The 19,028-nt window shown below is 38.2% G+C and overlaps 1 protein-coding gene across 1 annotated transcript; it reads right to left on the reverse strand.

The window, feature by feature from the left end:
* Positions 1-1,128: 1,128 nt before the first annotated feature.
* LOC122642639 (polyadenylate-binding protein RBP47B'-like) lies at positions 1,129-13,513 on the reverse strand. Its single transcript, XM_043836175.1, has 8 exons — positions 13,278-13,513; positions 11,360-11,843; positions 7,660-7,736; positions 7,441-7,571; positions 7,013-7,109; positions 6,666-6,827; positions 1,593-1,693; positions 1,129-1,494 (listed from the first exon to the last, which is right to left on the reverse strand). The coding sequence occupies exons 1-8, from the start codon at positions 13,479-13,481 to the stop codon at positions 1,404-1,406; spliced, it is 1,347 nt and encodes a 448-aa protein (XP_043692110.1). The 5' UTR covers positions 13,482-13,513; the 3' UTR covers positions 1,129-1,403.
* Between the last annotated feature and the right edge of the window lie 5,515 nt (positions 13,514-19,028).

Raw genomic sequence — 19,028 nt, forward strand, 5'->3', positions numbered from 1 at the left:
TTCAACTAACCTATCGATATGTTTGAGTTGGTTAACTGGCTGTCGTATTATATACTGGCATGAGTACCTAAGAAGAGTGAAACACCAATTGTAGGAAGTTCTACGGGATCTGACCCTCTGATTAGACTAAAGGGGTGTATCCAATGCACAAGGCTCCTACCCCCTGCAGGGTTTGGGGAGGGCCATAATGTACTCAGCCTTACCCTGCTTTTGCAAAGAGACTGTTTCCAGGCTTGAACCCGTGACCAGTTGGTCACAATGGACCCTCTGATTAGACTGATAAAGGATATTTTGAGCCTTCGTCAATACGGGATGAGAGTTAATGATAACATTTACTATTTTAGAAATCCAAACATAACGTCAAATCACCTTGGATTGAGTGATTCTCTCTTCACTTCGGAAGATGGAAAATTTTTTCCCATTACATAGTTGAAAGCAAGGTTTAAAATCTCATATCATCTCGTCATTTTGGACTGGTCGAGATTTCCAAAATATCCAAAATATACCGAAATTTCATCGAAATATGGTATTTTTTCAGCCATATTTTGACACTCCATCTCGATGGGATTTTGGCCAAATTAAGGCTTGATACTTCATGTACATCCTTATTGAAGCTAAATAAACATTAAAACCTTCATATTGCAAAAAAATGAACTCAAAATGATGTTTTAGGTTTACACCCTTGATTGACAATATAAAATCAGACCCTGATGTATAAATAGTTAAATACAAATTATTTTAACAAAATATATCAAAATTTCACAAAATTTTGACACAATATACCAAAATTTACCGAAATATTCTAAAATTTGAACATTTTTTTATTTCGGAAGCCCATCTCGTCTCGGTAATGTCAAAATTACTGAAATATGCCAAAATTTTAACGATATATCGCAAAATTTTGAACCATGGTTGAAAGTACTGATAGATGGTACAACTGATGATGAATTTGAATACATAACAACCAAAAGAAGATTCAGAATCATATGATTTGATTCCAAGGGCAACCAAAAGCAGCCTTTTTGTAAACAGTATAATTTGAAGAGGCCTCACCATATACTGGGGCAAAAAAAATACTCAGCATGTATATGCAAATGCTCCACTCAACTGAGATCGGATACATTGTTAATCAAGGAAGGAAAATTTATTCCAATTTATAGAAGAATTGGCTCCAGCAAATCAGACTGTTTAATGTTTTTTAGTGCTCAAACCTTACAATGAAGAATACGATTCAAAAGCTACATTGATATACAGAACTAAAACATGTGCTTCTCTCCCCCATGGGATCTTCCATTTTGTAAATTTTTAACCTACTTGTGGCACACCAGACTTGCCTCTCAAACATTAGTGAAGCACAAAAGGAATGAAGAGATATTAGTGGTGTACAACTAAACACCAAGAAGTTACGCTTGCTGTGGAAGTTCTGAAGTTCGCAGCCATAAAGGCCGGCCCACCATGGCTCTTCCATGAATTGCAAGGTACGATGCATTTAACCTACCAAAAATCAAACATAAATAAACATAGAACGAACTAAGCCATGTCATCTTATGTTGAAAGAGCTGATAAGACATTCGAAGAGAGTGCAAACTAACTTATCAACGGCTGGTGTAGCCAAAGGGTCATAGGGTTCCTCCCTCTGTTCCACAGCTGGGACAGCACCTGCCATAGCTGACATTTCTTGAACACCATCAGCCTGAAAACATGCAATCAAGAAAGTGGATTTTTATTTAACATTTTGGTCTATGAACACAATCCGCTAATGAATTCCAGAACCCAAACTCCTACATGCTTGAAGATCTTCAACATATGATCATATATGAAAGAAAACAGGAACTCCAGCAAAATACAGAAGCTAAGATGCACAAAAAACTTGGTGACTGACTCTAATGAACCATGATTTTTTTGCATTGATCATAATAGATTATTGATAGAATATCATTTTAACTGCAATTCTTTATACATAAGGGGGGGAAAATCAAGTAAACAAAAAAAATAAAAATAACATTGGTATACTGAGCAGATAACCAGCTCAAATATTTCCATCATTCTCCTGGCAAACACTTGGAAGAATTTCAAATATCCAAATGATTCTTTTTTTTTTTTTTGGGGGTGTGTGTGTGTGTGTGTGCAGGGGTGGGGTGGGGTTGTGTAACTTGTGCAAGCAGATCAGCAGTTTGGGTTACCAGGAGAAAGCAAATATTTGAACTTAGATCTGTGACATCAAGAATCAGAGTTAACAAGAATAGCAAACTGCCATCTCCAACATGGTCAAAGCATGCCGAGTATGTGTTATTTATAATAATCTACTTAAGTTTCAACTTTCAAGCTTATTTTACTTCTTAACTGACAAAACCCCTGCTCTTCCTCCTATGGCAAACTTTTCTATCATATTTAACTAAACAAACCACTCAAATGGCCACTGATAGTTAACTAGACTATAGATCTAAAAAGGTCGTACCCAGTGCACAAGGCTCCGGCGTTTAGCAGGGTCTGGAGAGGGTCTAATGTACGCAGCCTTACCCCTGTTTCCAGAGAGGCTGTTTCCAGGACTTGAACCCGTGACCAAGCGTTCAGCAAGTGAGCACTTGACCAACGCGCCAAGCACGACCTTAACTAGATTATAGATCTCTAAAAAGATAATGGACAGGTGCTAATATCTCTTTTAACAACCATTTTAACTGTACAATGGTTACCATTCCTAATTATTTTATGAGGAAAAAAAAGATTCTGATGCGATCCCAGGGTTCGGAAACCCTGTTTGGAATTTTTTCATACTTTCTTCTACCTGATATGCCACTTGTACAGCGTCCTCCATCATATGCAGTCGACTAGACCACTAGTGCAGCACTGATTTAAGGATGCAAAGCATTATGAAACTATGCCACCAATAGTTCTTCATCCCACTCAAAATCAGATCAAATGGCTAAGTAATAAAATCTAGCCACACTCCTCAACAATCATGTTATCCTGTCTCAGCTGTGTGAGCTTGAGGTGCATGTGCTGCTTGTAGTCGGTCGGCAGGAATCTCCAGTTCATGGCTTTGCTAATCCCTGCCCAAGTAGTGACTAACCTGATGCCTCGAGTCTGATTCTGTTGCTAATGTTTGATCCACTAAACTCGATCCATGACTTTTAGTTTAGCCTCTGCAAATGGAGTCTTCCTGGCCTCAGTCAACCTGTACCATCTGAAGAATATCTCCAAACTGTGAACCCAACCCAAATATTGCTCTGATATTTACCCCCTAGAAATCAAGAACATCTAATTTGACTCCTCTTTCAGCTCCATAGGGAGCATGGTCAAAAGGTCAGCCAGCCTATATTGTGGAGGTGGTGTAAAATGTGGTAGCGGTGGTAGTGTATAATGTGGTGGTGGTGGTGGTGTGACATGAAACGGGCCCTGTGGGACGGAGTTGGAAGAATCCCTAGAATGAATAAGGATTTTTAATTTATCTGAAGACAACAGTCAGCATGGCTTGTAATCTCGGATCGGATCGGATCGGATGATATCGGCCGGGTCAGATCTGTATCGGTCATGATCGATCCCGAGATATGGCCGATCCTATCCAGGTTTCATGGAATGGTGACTGGATTGGGTAACTCGCTGGAATCGGGTGATCCAATCCGATTCGCATGACTAAAACGGGTATAAAACCTGTTTCCTTGTTCTTCGTCTCGAGTCTTTCAAACCACGATTCATAGATTTGGGAGTTTCAAATCTGCGGGAAATAAGGGGGATCTTACAGTTTCTGACTGGGGAATCGATTAAAGAAAGATTCATTCAAAGTAAACATTGATTTTATCCAAGATTTGGAGATTTCATTGCATAAGGTGGTTAGGGTTTCAAAACCCAGATTTGCGATTTAGAGATTCCACGAGAAAAAGGGGGGATAGTACCGTTTTTTATTGGGGAATCGATTAAAGGAGGATTTAATTCCATTCAAACATAAATTAGGGATAAGGTGGTGATAATGGTGGTAATGGGTGAGGTTGAGGAAGAAAGTCAAGATGAGCTAAACAGATAAATAGGGATTAGGAAATAAGTTGGCGATAATGGTGGCAGTGGGTAAGGTTAATCCCCTGCAAACCCTATGATGAAGGGTTTTTTTAGATTTTTTTAATTTTTTAATATTTTCTGACCGATACTAACCAATTCCAGGACCTATCCAACAAAACCGAGATTTTTTCCACTTTAGACCGATCGAGAACGATTTTGACCGATCTGGATCGGTTTCAGCATTGACTGATCCCGAATTAAGAACCTTGCCAGTCGGTCAATCGAAGCTTGCATATGGGTGTCATCATAGTCTGGAGGGAACTGATAGCCATGTTGAGGGTATCAACTATCAACATGATCTGTGAGGTTGGCAATAACTGTCCTTGTTTCATCTTTATAGGAGTTAAGCTGCTGGAGAACCTCACTATTGGCCGCCATATTTAGGTTATGGAGGACTTTTGGCTCTGATAATGATGTGATCCCAGGATTCGGAAACCCTGTTTGGGTTCACTATGGGCCCAATAGAATAATAGGAAACTCAATTTAAGAGTATAATGGCAAAACAAATAAATATTCTTAGGCTTATATGGGGGAATGGCAGTCTTGTAATTAACCAGATTCTTCAAGGGGTCACCTGGTAAATAAAAGGGCTTCTGACACAAAGTAAAATAACATTTATTTTTAATAAGGATATTAGGATAAACTTTGGAATCAAAAGTAATTAAAGGACATAAGGGAATTAGGGATAAAGGAGAGGGGTATAATGGAAAGTGAGGAAATAAAATAAAGAAACAAAATCGTGGGAGAGGGGAGTATCATCTTCAACCTTTAAACTCCAAACCAGAGGCAGAAAACAGAATAATTCTGGAAGGTAGAACTCTCTCACGCAGCCACGGATCAGCCTGAAACTTGAGGGTAGGAGTCGCAATGACCAATCCTTTTAGTAGTAATCAACAATGACCCAATAATAAGGTAAGTAATTAGTTTATCTTTTGCAACTAATTCCAGCGCAAGAACTGGAACCAGAATCGAGTTTCAATTCAAAACTCTTTCTTACTCCAAGCAGTACTTCGGTCAGAAGGTTTGCATGGAAAGTCGCCCAGAGTGGGGATTGGTTTTCTAAATTTGTAGAGAGAAAGGAAAGAAGTGAAGGAGATCGACCTCACACTCTCGGGCTAAAATACCGGCCAGACACAGTGTTCGATGAATAGACTCACAAGAACTGAAACAGGCAGGAAGAAGAACAGAAGAAAGAAGGAATAAGAAGGAAGGAGGATTTAATTAAGACAAGAAGGAGAGGAGGAAAGATACTACCTGAGACAAGAAGAATCTCGTAACTGAGTTGAGAGGGAAGAGAAGATTCACGGTAGACCAATTTGGTCTCTGATTCGCAACCTCACAACAGTGAAAACTTAATTCCAAATTTTATTCAATTCTGTGAAATCAATGAAAACATCCCAACATATAAAGAAAAATAAAAAAGACTCCTAACTTAATTGTACAACTGAAACTAAAAATAAAATAAAATGAAATAAAAATTACAAGATTAACCTCCAAACAAATAAATAAGTCACTACCAATCCTAATTAGACCAAAATCCCAAGTTGGCTCGGTTCCATTTAGGTTTGGGTTTCCAAAGCCGGTCGTATTGTTCCAACCACTCTAGAGCCATTGCATCAGATTCCACACCAACAGTGAAAGATGCTTTCCCACGTCTCCACATCCTGACCAGGTGGGTCCCACACTTACACACTTCTTCTCCCTGACCATGTGGGCAGTGGGCCCCCTACTGGACGATACCATTTCCCTCTCCATGATTGGTGTAGGGCTGAAGAATTCCTCCCACACTGTCGGCATGGAAACCCTCTCCCTTACTTTATTCTTCATTTCTTCAAAATTATGAAATTCTAATCACAAGGAATAACACAACTCAATTTAACTAAGCCTTTTCCCAACTAAATGGGGTTGGTTACAGGAATTCTATTACACCATTCCACCTTGTTTAAATCCTGTTCACAGTTGTTAACAATCTATGAAATTTTATTAGGGCAACCAAATTCTTGAAGTCCAAAAAAAAAAAACGAAAAGGCCAATAATCCTGTGAATGCTGCTAATCAAATAATAATTACTATTGTTACTATTAAAATTATTATTATTATTATAATCCTATGAATGCTCTGTTTTTTAGAATAAAAAAAAAATTGGGGGCGGGGGTGGCAATATCCCTTTTAAAATCGAAGTGGTGGAACATTTATGCATGGCATTGACCCGGCTTTTCTCTTTAAGGTCCTAACCATCTCATTCTATTCAAAAGAAACCATAATCTCATACACTTTCCAAAATTATCCAACAGATAGCCAAGAATGAATGAAAATCAATACCAAAACATTATATGCAAAACATGATTTTGATAATCTTTTTAAGTAGTTTTTTAAAATTTTTAATCGGTATCCGATCACCTATGACAATACATAATCATTGATAGATAAGCATATTAAATAATAAAATCTGCACCCAGGAAAAAAAAAAAAAAAAAAAACAGTGGAACCACTAATGGCATCATTTATAGCATATTTAAGTACTATTGAAGAGAGAAATATTATACACCATGATCATATTATTTATAACATTGTTAGCCATCATTCCACAGATACCAGAGTAACAATTCTTGCCTGTTGTGGGTATTGTCCATATCCAGCATATGCACCATAGTTATATAAAGATGGATCTTGAGCAGCACCATAAGCATAGGCATCATAACCTTGTCCATAACCATAATAAGCGCTGCTCCATTGACTGGGGTCCGCTTGCTGGCCCCAGACACCAGGTTGGTCCTACAATATGGTTGGCAAAAGATCTATCAAGACACACCTTGAATCTGTCCCAGTGTGAATATTATTTATCCTATCAAGTATTCATGACTCTGAAAAGAATTTCCCCCCATGTTCAACACCCAGACACCCCATAGCAAGAATCTTAAAAATAACAGCATTATCGTAAATTCGTAATATGGACTCACCTGTTTGGTAGTTGGGCTTTTACCCCATGAAAGGCGAACTATTTGTTGACCAATCATGGTTCCATGCAACCTCTGTATTGCTTCCTCCGCAGATGCCCTACATGGATGGAAAATGTCACATAACAAAAATAACCTTTTTTTCTATAAAGTTGTCTTATATTTGAAAAAAAAAATGGTATCTATACAAGTTACAGTATACACTAATTGAGTAGAAATCATGTGAATAAAAAGACAAGCTTCCATGTTAAAATTACGTATAAGCCCAATTATCAAGTGGTTAGCCTAACTAAACAGCCATGAGTATGCAAGCTATGAGATAATCATAAAAAACAAGAACAAAGAGCACACATTTTTATCAATCATTTTGAACCTCTTATTAAAAATATGGCAAACAAGTAGAATAGAGGTTTCATTTCACTAGAACATACCGAGCTCCAAATTGAACAAAACCACATCCTTTACTTATAGGAATCTTAACATAGACAAGCTCCCCAAACTGAGCAAAAATTTGCCGTAACTCCTCCTCTGTGACATTAGGATCCAAACCACCAACAAATATCTGCAGTAGAGAGATATTGTCAGATAAAAAAGAGCAGCTACATAGACAACAGACATAAGATTTCTTAAAAAGCACATCTTTGACTCACAGTAGTGTTATTTAAATCATTGTCTGCTGGGAATGCCTGTACAGCTGGTGTGGTGTAGACTGGTGCTGGGTATACGGCTGCCAAAGGAACCATAAGAAAATTTCATTTATAAGTTCGTAAAAGAAATAAGTATTGATCAACCACTTAAGAATGAGAATAATATAGCAGTTAGGCCTACAAGTGATATGATACAAAAAGTAAGTGAAAATCCAACAGCATTTCAAAGCATGTCATTGAGCTGCTCTAAATAAAGGGCGTTCCCAGTGCATGAGGCTCCCACCACTGCCGGGTCTGGGGAGAATCATAATGTACCTAGCCTTACCCCTACTTTCGCAGAGAGACTGTTTCCAAACTCGAACCCGTGACCTCTTGGTCACAATGGAGCAACCTTAACTTGCACCAAGGCCCGCCGTCATTGACCTGCTCCAAATGAAATTATAAATGCGAACATTTCATTTTCATTAGGAGATGCAACTTAATTCTGACTGCTTCCTCTAGCAAGCATAGAATAGCCCCATGTTAATCTGAAAATAATTAGTTTTACTAGAGGCCTACTTTTTCTCTTTTATAATTTTCCACTATTCTCTTGTGAGGGAGCTGTGCACTTGCACACTCAGATCATGAATTTGAGAAACGACTTTTTCATAGCTTATCATGTATCGGAGCTACTCTCAAATCAGCTCTAATATGGTCATTCCTTACTTTATCCTTCTTAGTTTTGCCACTCATCCATGTCAACATCCTCATCTCTGCTACACTGAGTTTATTTATATGATGCTTTCTACATGCTCAATATTCTGTACCATACATCGTAGCCGGTCGTATGACTGTCCTATAAAAATTTCCTTTTTAAGTTTTAAAGGAATATGCTGATCACGTAACACTCCGGACACACTTCTCCGCTTCATTCATCCTATTTTAATTCTTTGTGAAACATCAGATCTTGGACAGAAAACTTGAAAGGAGCTTCAATAGAACCACCCGGGCTTCACACTGCAAGGTGTCGATTGGATCAAACACCAATCCCACCAGTCTTGATCACACACAAGACAATCTTCAGCAATGAAGAACAAGTTGCAGAGCAGCAGCTCAAAAAGAGAGATTTTCAAAATTCACAGGTGAAAATAAACCCCCCCCCCACCGAATTGTTTATTTATAGTGGCCATAGGCCCAATTCCTAAGCAATCTAAGAGTGTAAAAGCTCCTAGCCAACTCTAATTACACATCACAACCTCTCTCAAATTCATGGAGAGGTGTGGACCCAACTTATAATTAAAATAAAGAAAAGAAAGGTGACTCAAGTGACTTAAATTGAACCACTGGTTCAAACTAGTTTTGGACCGGTTCAATTTTAAACACTAAAACATGAAAATAAACTACGTATAGAAGTTAATCCCCTATGCAACCTAATTGCCCCTACTTTAGGTCCATAAAAGTAACCTATTACATTGAAAACCCATGGGACCAAAGGCCCAACATATATATAAGCCAACCCTAGACTCATTCCTAAGGAAAGAAGCCCAATTTGGTGATAAATCTGCATCAGTAACTTTGGTTACACTAGGACGGATAATGAGGTGATTTAAATTGATGAGAGGGAGACTCCACAAAGTGATTATTTTAGGTATCTAGGCTCAATCCTAAATGAAGGTAATATAGAGCTCGACCTCCTATGGAAAGGTTAGATGACTAATATCATTCACTATCCATAACAGGTAGTTGAACTCAAATGATTAAAACGCAAAGCCTGTTAGAACACGAAATACTGTTTCTGCACATCATGGTTTCTGTTCATCTAATATGTCGAGAAAATTACGCATCCCACGAGGCAGGCAGGCAGGCAGGCAGACTGTTATGGGGAACGGTATGATCAACCAATTGTCGCTTTTACGGGATACAAGGGTTGATTTCATTAAAGTCTAAAACCACATCTAGAACATCTCAGTTAATAATAGCTTGGTATGGTATTAGAAGAAAGACTTTTTTTTAACTATTCTGAAGATTTAGGCCTTTCATATTTGAACTCCCTCCCAGTAACATAGCAGTTGTAAAATGGTCAACAAACAATATTAATTAACCATGGAAATCAAGACATAATTAAAGAAGATCCCAAGCCAGTCTGTGTGTCAAGCAAAGCAACTCAATAACTGATGCAGGGATCCGGGGTTCCGAAACCCGATTCGGAACGCTTATGGGCCCACCCGAATAATAGAAGGCTCAAATAAAAGGATTGATAACAAAACCTGTAAATAAACTGAAGTTTTTAATAAGGAGTGGCGATACTGTAAATAATGGAAATCAACCTAATAAAGAAAACAAATTAACAAGTGCAAGAACAGCGTATGACGGGGAAAGGGGTATTCTTGGAAGATGAAGGAAACAAAACTAAAAAGAATTAAAGGTAAACACAGGGGACATCATTGGAAGGAGGGGTTAAAAGGGGAGAGTAAATCATGGGAGAAGGAGAATAAAACGAAGTTGTCTTCAACCTCTAGAAACTGACATGACAGAAAGACCTGAAACCTTCGAAGAGTAGATCTCCTCTAAGAGTAATCCGATGAAGCCGATACTGATGGACAATCTCTATCCGCCCCAGCCCTTTGAAATCCACATGATAGTCCAGCGAGAACAGTACTCAGACCTCCAGATAAAATTTCGGAAGTGCTCCAGGTGGTAGAATAGAGGTAAGTTCCTATTCAGTAAGATGTTCCACTACAAAAATAAGTATTGGGGCTTGGGGATCTAAGGGTTTAAATCTCCCAAAGGGAGGAAGCTTACTCCCAGATTTGAAAAGAGAAAGAATAGGGATCGAAGAAGGGAATTCAGTTATGTAGGGCTGCAAGTGTTGCCCAGATTCCAGAAACAGAATACAAGAGAGAGAGAGAGAGAGAAGAAAAAGAGATAAGAGATCACACAGAAGAAGGGGAGGACCAGAGGGGGTGCGGAAGAACTCACACAACATAGGCCACCAGGCACTCAACCAAATCATTCCATTCATTCTTTCAATCTGCTATGAAGTATGAACGATGGTTACAAATTGTATTTAAATGAAAAAAATAAGACTCCTAAGTGTAATCTAAAACTGAAATAAAATCCTAAATCGACTCTGCCACAACTCTACCGTTAAGTAGCCATTCAAAGTAAAAGATTACAAGATAAAATCCCAATAATAAATCTAATAAATAAATAACCATAATGTCCTCTTAACCCAAAAACCAATTGGATCCGGTTCTCGATTTGGGTTCTCAAACGGGTTCGAGCCGATCCACGGAAGCGCTCTTGCATCAATAATCCATCCAACAAATAAGACTGCGCAAATCCTCATTCAGACTCACCAAGGTGTGGACAACTTTATTCAAGGATGCCGGACTAATAACGTACCATTATTTGATTATTATTGTCAATAGTTGCCTACATACAAGATACAAATTATACAATAGAATGTATTGAATATATAAAGTAACACAAAGTTGTCTACAAGCAGGACAATACACACACGTGAGCACACACACAAAACCATGCACCCACAAACAGCCATACTCCCACACCCGCACACTCATACACACTTACACCGCCCATAAACAACAGATACAATGTCATAAAATTAATAGATCTGAACAAAATTTGAAAACAAATAAATCATTCTTTTTGAGTCTGCACAAAGTAATTACTTGTTTCACATATAAAAAAAAATAATTACCTTTAGCTGCTGGATATTGCTGCTGAAAACCAGTGGTCTTCTTTGGTGTTGCTGCACTGATACGCATTGGCCTGGTTGAACAATATACCCCTTGCATTTCAGTCATTGCGCGGTTTCTTTCTGTCTCATCAGAAAACTTAACAAATCCATAGCCCTTTGAACGGCCAGTATTCGGATCAGTAACAACCTTGGCACCCCTAACTGATGGATATTGGGCTCGAAAGGTCTCTTGCAACAAATAATCCGTGACATCCGGCGCTAAATCCCCCACAAAAATGGAATGCTCAGGTCCAGCTTCAGGACGCCTTTCTCCAATCCCAAAAGAAGCCCAATTCAACCTAAAAGTTTGTTCTGTTCCAGGCATCTGTGTCCCATTGTATGTTTGCAGAATCTGTTCTGCCGCAGAATGGGAAACAAACTCTACAAACCCATAACCTTCAGGTTGACCAGTGATCTTGTTGCGTATGATTTTTATTGAAAGGACCTAAGGAAGGGAGCAAACATTTTCACTATATTTATAAAGTGTAAAATCCATTCATCGGCAATTTAAGAGCAAGTCGTACTAGCAAATGGAAAATTAAAAAGGATTGATAATATAACCTACTAGGAACAATATATCATAGCCAATTGCATTTAAATGTTCCTAATGCACTTAAACTGTTTTTACCTCCTTTATCTTTAAGCAAATAATGTTTCTTTCACCTCGTTTTCTTCTTTGTTACTCATTTATGCAGTCCCAAATCAACTGAGGTAAACTAATCTCTCTATACAGATCCAGGTTAAGCTGTGTTATTTTTTTATCCAGTTCTCCCATTTTTGCCCTTGGCATAGTTAAATCAGACTTATCATTTTGTTATCAATTCACTTAGGTTCGTTAAAGTGCCTCTCCATGAAATCAAAATACAGCAGAGATGGACTCTCTATGAAATCAATTGTCCCTTCTTAGTTTCCTATTTCAACTTCTCAAGTAAGGTAAATTATCATATGGTTGATAGTGTGTCTGGTATGCAAGTGCACATAGTTAGGTTAGATACAAAAAAAATTTAATATCAGCAAAAATAGCTCTTTAGCATTGCAGATAAGATTGAAGAGGGAAAATTTTCTCTATTCCCACGTTAACCAGCTAGGAGACATCTGCAAGGTGGACTTGTTTTCACTTTGGCTTGCTTATAGCCAACGGCTGAGATTGTGCAAGCCCCAGGCAGCCCTATAGCAACACAAAGAACTATCACAGTGGGCATAGGGAACAATCAATAACCAGATACTCAGTAATGTCAGCACAATATGCATCCTGCACTGGGACAATCATATGGCAGATTGCAGTGCAATAACTAGTTGGTGGGCCTCCAGTTTCTTCTTCACACTTTAACCATTGTTTTTGCATTCTGTTCTTAATGGGCTATGTTTTTTTACTTTTCCCCCTTGATCGTAAATATAACTCTTCGTTGTATTTTTATTTCCGCTTCATAAATCATGATATTTAAATTGTATTAATGATTCGTCCATGTATGAACATTTGATCGGAATAATATGTTATCCAACTCATCAAATTCTTCTTCAAACAAAACCCAGTGCAATTGGAAAAAATTTTAAACTTAGAACCATTGGCACGAGTTATACGTGTGGTCGGTCTTCTATAGATTGGTCTCTTCTTGTGAAAATGTCACCACATTTATCTCCTTAGTCAAGGCAGATTATAGAAATTCAAAAACTAAGAAGAAATCACCTGCCCAAGGAGGGAAATTGCATTTGGATATCGAAAACCCTAATATTCAATTAAACGACATAAAATAACTGTAAAAATAAAGCAGACAAGTTTATCAAATAATAGCATAGCAAAACTTCACAATCCCTATTACAGAGAAACCCTAGAACAAACAGAATACCAGTACTCGAAGTTGAGAGAAAGCAAGCTTACCTCTCCAGTGTGCGCGAAGCAGTTATGAAGGTAACTCTCGTCGATCCAAAACTGTAAATCACCGATCCAAAGGGTTCTGATTTCTTCGACGGAGGTAGGTTGGTGATAGGGTTGAGAAGAAGCAGTCCATGTCGATGGTTGATGATGGGGTTGAGGTTGTGCGCTCATCGTCCACTGCTGCTGTTGCTGCGCCTGTGAGTCCATTTTTTTTTCTTCTCTCGCTGTGAAGCAAATTTGGGGTTGGTTCAGGAATTGGAATTTTTTGCAGATTTGCATTAGTATCCTGTATGTCAGCATAATTTTATGGGAAAATGAACTCTCTCCGGGAGCGTGGCCCCTACGCCAGCCCCCATGCTTGTCTGTTGTTGCGATGTTCGAACACCCGTCTGGGCGCACGCAGATACTGATGGAGGACAAAGAACATTTTAGGGTTTTTAACAAATATCCCTTTGAAAATGCCCATTTATCCAAATGCTCCTCTATAACTTTTCTAATTGTAAATTCTTCCTTATTTTCACAACAGTATAGCATTTTGGTCCAGTTCATTAATCTGGGACGGTAGACGTTAGTTTTAAGAAATTTAATGACCAAAATGCCCTTCTGATAAAATCCATCAAAATTAAAGAATAAAATGATCAAATTTGCCCTCATCTTCCCCAAATCGTTTAAGATTGAAACTGAAATTTTTCCCCCCAAATTGGTTAGAGATCAGATTTCGCGTTTGTCTTCAAAAGCATTTGCCAGATTTCGTACTTGTAATCACTAATCAGGAACTGTGATTGACAAGGTTTCACTAAATATAATAATTAATGGTTAGACAAAATATAATGTGGAACTTAATGGATCTCATAATACGATATAATCTTGCTGAAACAATTGAAAGTGACAATGAAAGTAATCTAATACACTCAATAAACTTGAAGTTCAACTTTAAGCTCCCAACATGGAAATTTCACATTGCTAAAGAATACAGGAAACAATTGACCTAAACTTCCACTTCCTCTGCTTCTTCTTTTAGTTAATGTAGAGGAGTTTATGAATGCCCCATGAGTTTGAATCCACTAGAAAGCTTTGTCTTCCCCTTCTTTGAACAGAGCCTGTGCAAGAAGTGGTCCCAGAAAATGTTAATTATTCCATCAGAAACACATTTTCTAGGACAACTCCTTCAATAAATATAGTCCAGAAAGAGTTTCCGGAAATATCACCATTAAATGCATCTCTTATTCTTTCTAGATTTGCATCAGTTCTTCAAAGATCTTCATGGCAGAGGTGGGCAACCCAAGCAGCACATTTAAGCTTCTCCTGTCTTTCCCATGAGTACGAAATCTGATCTCTTGCTTGACAGATGGGTTCAAACCCTAACCAATTTGGGGGGAAATTTTTCAGTTTCAATCTTAAACGACTTGGGGAAGATGAGGGCAATTTGGTCATTAGATTTTCTAAAACTAACGTCTAACGTTCCAAATTAATGGACTGAACCAAAGTGCTACGTTGTTTTGAAAGTAGAGAGAGTTTGCAATTAGAAAAGTTGTAGGGGGATATTTAGACAAATGGACATTTTTTGAGGGACATTTGTTTAAAACCATTAATTTTATTAAGGGAGAGCATTCGCTATGAGGGAGCACGGGAGCCACGCAAATGTTGTGGCATCTCGGGGGGTTGGAATTTCAGTCTTTCATGGGGGCGGGGTGATCATTTCTCCCCCAGTGTGTTTGGGCGTGGCCTGCGGCCCTTTTCTACGCTTAGTAAGTGTCTTTACAGGCTTTGAGTGAACTCGTAGAAGGGAGATGTAACCATTTTTCAAACTTTCGGAGCACGCGTCACACTAACCTCATCGCTTTTTCTCACGTGAGTTGAAATAGAAAAATATTTTTTTTAGTATCTTACCAAAAAAAAATTTTGAAATAGATAAATATATGATTTTATGGCTTCCTAGGGGGAACGCCATACCTACATAGAAGAACCTCTAGTTTCATTTGCCTTATATAATAGTAAATTTTACATTTCAAGGTTGAAAAAAAAGAAAAGAAAGTTCTCTAAGCAAGCGGCATAGGTGAGCACACCAATAAAATGCGATAAAATGATATCCTACATAGAAAAGCAAAGAGGTCATTTCATGTGAGAAGGAAATGACTTAGAGAAACTTGTGCAACAAACAAAACCCAAGATTGGTTTCCGGCCATCTTATGGTCTCACACTCTTACTAGTATATTTGGAAGGCTTTTACATGCATGGTTGATTAGAAATTCATGAGATCTAAAAGGTCATCCACATGTTGGATTGTTGGAAGTGAATAATTGGTTGGCTGAAATTTAATTAAACTAGAGGCCAATACAAAACGATATTTTCAAGCAGAATACCCAAACCATTGAATTAGTGAATTTTTATCCGCTGCTGTGCCATCGCCAGGTGTGCACAGGTGGAGTCCACAGAAAGCCCACATGCATATGCATCCATAAGTAACCCTATAAATTCATTGGCTTTGGATTCCATTCAATAAGGGATTTTTATCCCCTGCTGTGCGCATCGTGCGACGTAGCAGCGGACATGTGTGCACAACGGGCCCCACTGTGCACACATGGCCACTGCTGCACTGCACGATGCGCACAACAGCCCGTCCAGTATTGGAGCGGATAAAAATCCATCAATAAGGGCCGCTCCTTTTTAAGGGGTGCTACCTATCATTTCATTTTCATGTTGTTTGCATTAAATGAGGTTAGGTTTCAGGGGACTCAAATCCCCATTGATTTAATATAAATAGATGGGTAAATTACATGTTACCCCCTGGTTTTTACACTAAACTCAAATCACCCTCTGATTTTTTTAAATATTTATCCGTCCCCTTCTACAGTAACGGTGTTAGTCTGCTATTAATTATTTATGTGAAAGGATTATTTTACCCTTGTATTAAAACATTAGAATTAAATTTATAATATTACCCTTCAAAATCTATGTTTAGATGTCAAAGGTAGCTTAGGGATTTAAATTTATTTAACTGGCTGACATCATCACTTAACAACATAAAGCTACCGGTAGGGACTAATTTATCATATTGGGGTCAAATAAGGGGGTGATTTAAGTGTTTCAAAAACCAGGGGTGCTTTGAGTTTCGTTTGACAATCAGGGGGTGACATATAATTTACCCTAAATAGATTTAGAAATAATCTAATTAGTTCTAAATAATCAAAATGATAGTCTCAAGTTCTCAACAATAGAAATGCATAATGCCATGAACTATAGATGTAAACCCATGCAAGGTATGTTTACCAAAAACAAAAAACCCATGCAAGGTATTATCTACGAAATGTATTTTCCATGTTTGCATATATTTTTCCCTTTATAAGCCACACATTTGATAATTCTAAACATTAATAATGTACCTCTGCATTTTGGTGACTAAAACTATAGGAAAAGAGAGTGCTACCTATGCATTTTGGTGACTAAAACTATAGGAAAAGAGAGTGCTCTTGGTGGTGTGCAACGTGCAACGTGCAACTCCTACATTGAGACACAGGGTTGCATGAAAGGACTGTCATGCCCTTAGGGAATTCTGTTTTTCCATGGATTGCGACGATCATTTTGTGCAGCCCTATGTTTAGGTGTAGGAGCTACATATTGTACATTACCAGGTAGCGTTCTTTTCCCGAAAACTATAATGGGTTTTACTTTTCAGATACCAGGCATATGTCAGCCAAAGGCCCTCATGTTAGCGTTGGAATGACATCACAAATACCTTCTTCATACTATTTTTGTCTTTTACATTTCATGTAGACTATGGCAATTCCTTGTAATTAAGCATCATTAATACACCAAGATTAATCGAAGTGTAATATTGAATATTGAAATCGTATTTTTTTGGCTAGAGGCTTAAATCTGCATCATATCCTTATTCTCTCTGACTCTATGAGTGTCATTGCTTGTGTAAATAGATCTGTAGCAACGCCAGATTGGGCAGTGCGTTCGATTGTTGATGACATTGAATCTCTATGCTCCTCTTTTGATAGTGTTTCTTTTCAGTACATTCCTAGGACTGTAAATAGAGAAGTCCATATTCTAGCTAAAGGGGCTGCACTTTTGAAGCTTTCTAAGGTGTGGTAGTTGCATCCACCTCCTTTTTTAGTAAATCCTTCTTTACTGAAGGATAATTTGTTGATTCTTCTCTTTTTCTATAGATCTCGCTTGGTGGAGGCGTTACTCCACCTTCTCTTGACCAAAAAAAAAAATATCGTATTCTTTATTAAATTAAATCTTAACTTAATTGCACGAGGCCACTTTCGGTTTTTCATCTGTCCCTCACATGGTGTATATATTTAAAGTAAGTAGAGTGTTTCCCATGATGCCAGTGAGGGGGAATCTCCAATGCCACGATAATGGTGGGGTAGAGAATGATATCATTTACATGGAGGCCACATGATCAAGGTAAGAGAGAGAAAACAATAAAAAAAAACACGTAAGAGGACAATAGTACATTGATGACAGGGGTGTCAAAAGTTAGCACACACAAATAGGCCCAACTGAAACCAACCAGGTAGTAAACGGTCTTGTGCCAACCTAGACCGATTATTATTCGGGCATTCGCATGCTTGGTTGAAGCCTGATGGGGGCTTGACCGAGTATTATACGGCCCAATGCCAACCTAGACCAATTATTGTTCAGGCGTTCACAATGCTTAGTTGTAGCCTGATGAGAATCCAACCGGGACCAAGACCAACCGTTTATGGTCCGATTAGCGCGTTTATAGTGTTATGGCCACTTACCCCCTATTTATAGCTTGAATAAACCAATTAGCCCATTAAAATTTTGATTATAGCCTGATTCCTTGATTAATTTGATCTAGATTATGGATCCATAATAGACCGACCGAATATAATAAACATGTTTCTAGAAGATCTAATTAAATAAACAATACGGTAATAATGTGGAACTTTAAATTGGTGGGGACCGATAAAGTCCAACGGAAAGCAATCAAGACTGACCAATTGACACCCCCAGCTGATGTCATGGGAAATATTTCCATTAAAAATAATTAAACAGCACATGCATGGAAGTCTTTTTGGAGGCTTATTTCTATCCAACTGTTATAAGTAGTGTTGCAAGGTGAATACACAAAAATCAAGTATCTAAATACAAGAGAGAGGGTTGATTGCTATGGCTTTCCTAGTGGCTGTGCCCAATGTTGAGGTTTGAATAATGGGGTGGGGTTGGGTGGGGTGGGGAAGTTACCTGCTTGGTACGGTTGTCTAGTTCCTCTCATAGGGAGGTGGAAATGACTATTTAACTCATTCGGGCAGTGTGTTTGGGCAGGGGAGTTAAGTTGTCATTTCTGGCCCCCTATGAGAGGGACCGGACAACTGTATCGGGCAAAGAACCGGAGACCATAATGATCTAGAGGGCAGGGGCATAGAAACAATTTTGGACTGGGCATAATATTGAGTGTCCAACCTTTTTTCTTTTTTATGAAAGTGTAATCACACAAACCACACACCAATCCCAAAAGGTTAATCGACTTTTAGGATCATGGAATGGCGGATATATCAAGTGTCCAACCTTCTCCCAAAATAACCTGAAAGACATTGAGCCAAGCTTAAAAATCAGATCGAAACCAAAAAATCGTGATAAGAAATAGATAGTTGTCCTATATTCATATAAAAGCACATTTTTTTAAAATATTTATCAATATATTTACATGGTAAACCGAAACCATACCGATAAGAAAAAATTGAATAAAATAGAACCCATATCAAAATCAAA

The sequence above is a fragment of the Telopea speciosissima genome, chromosome 10, assembly GCF_018873765.1.
Source record: "Telopea speciosissima isolate NSW1024214 ecotype Mountain lineage chromosome 10, Tspe_v1, whole genome shotgun sequence".
Classification (NCBI taxonomy): domain Eukaryota; kingdom Viridiplantae; phylum Streptophyta; class Magnoliopsida; order Proteales; family Proteaceae; genus Telopea; species Telopea speciosissima.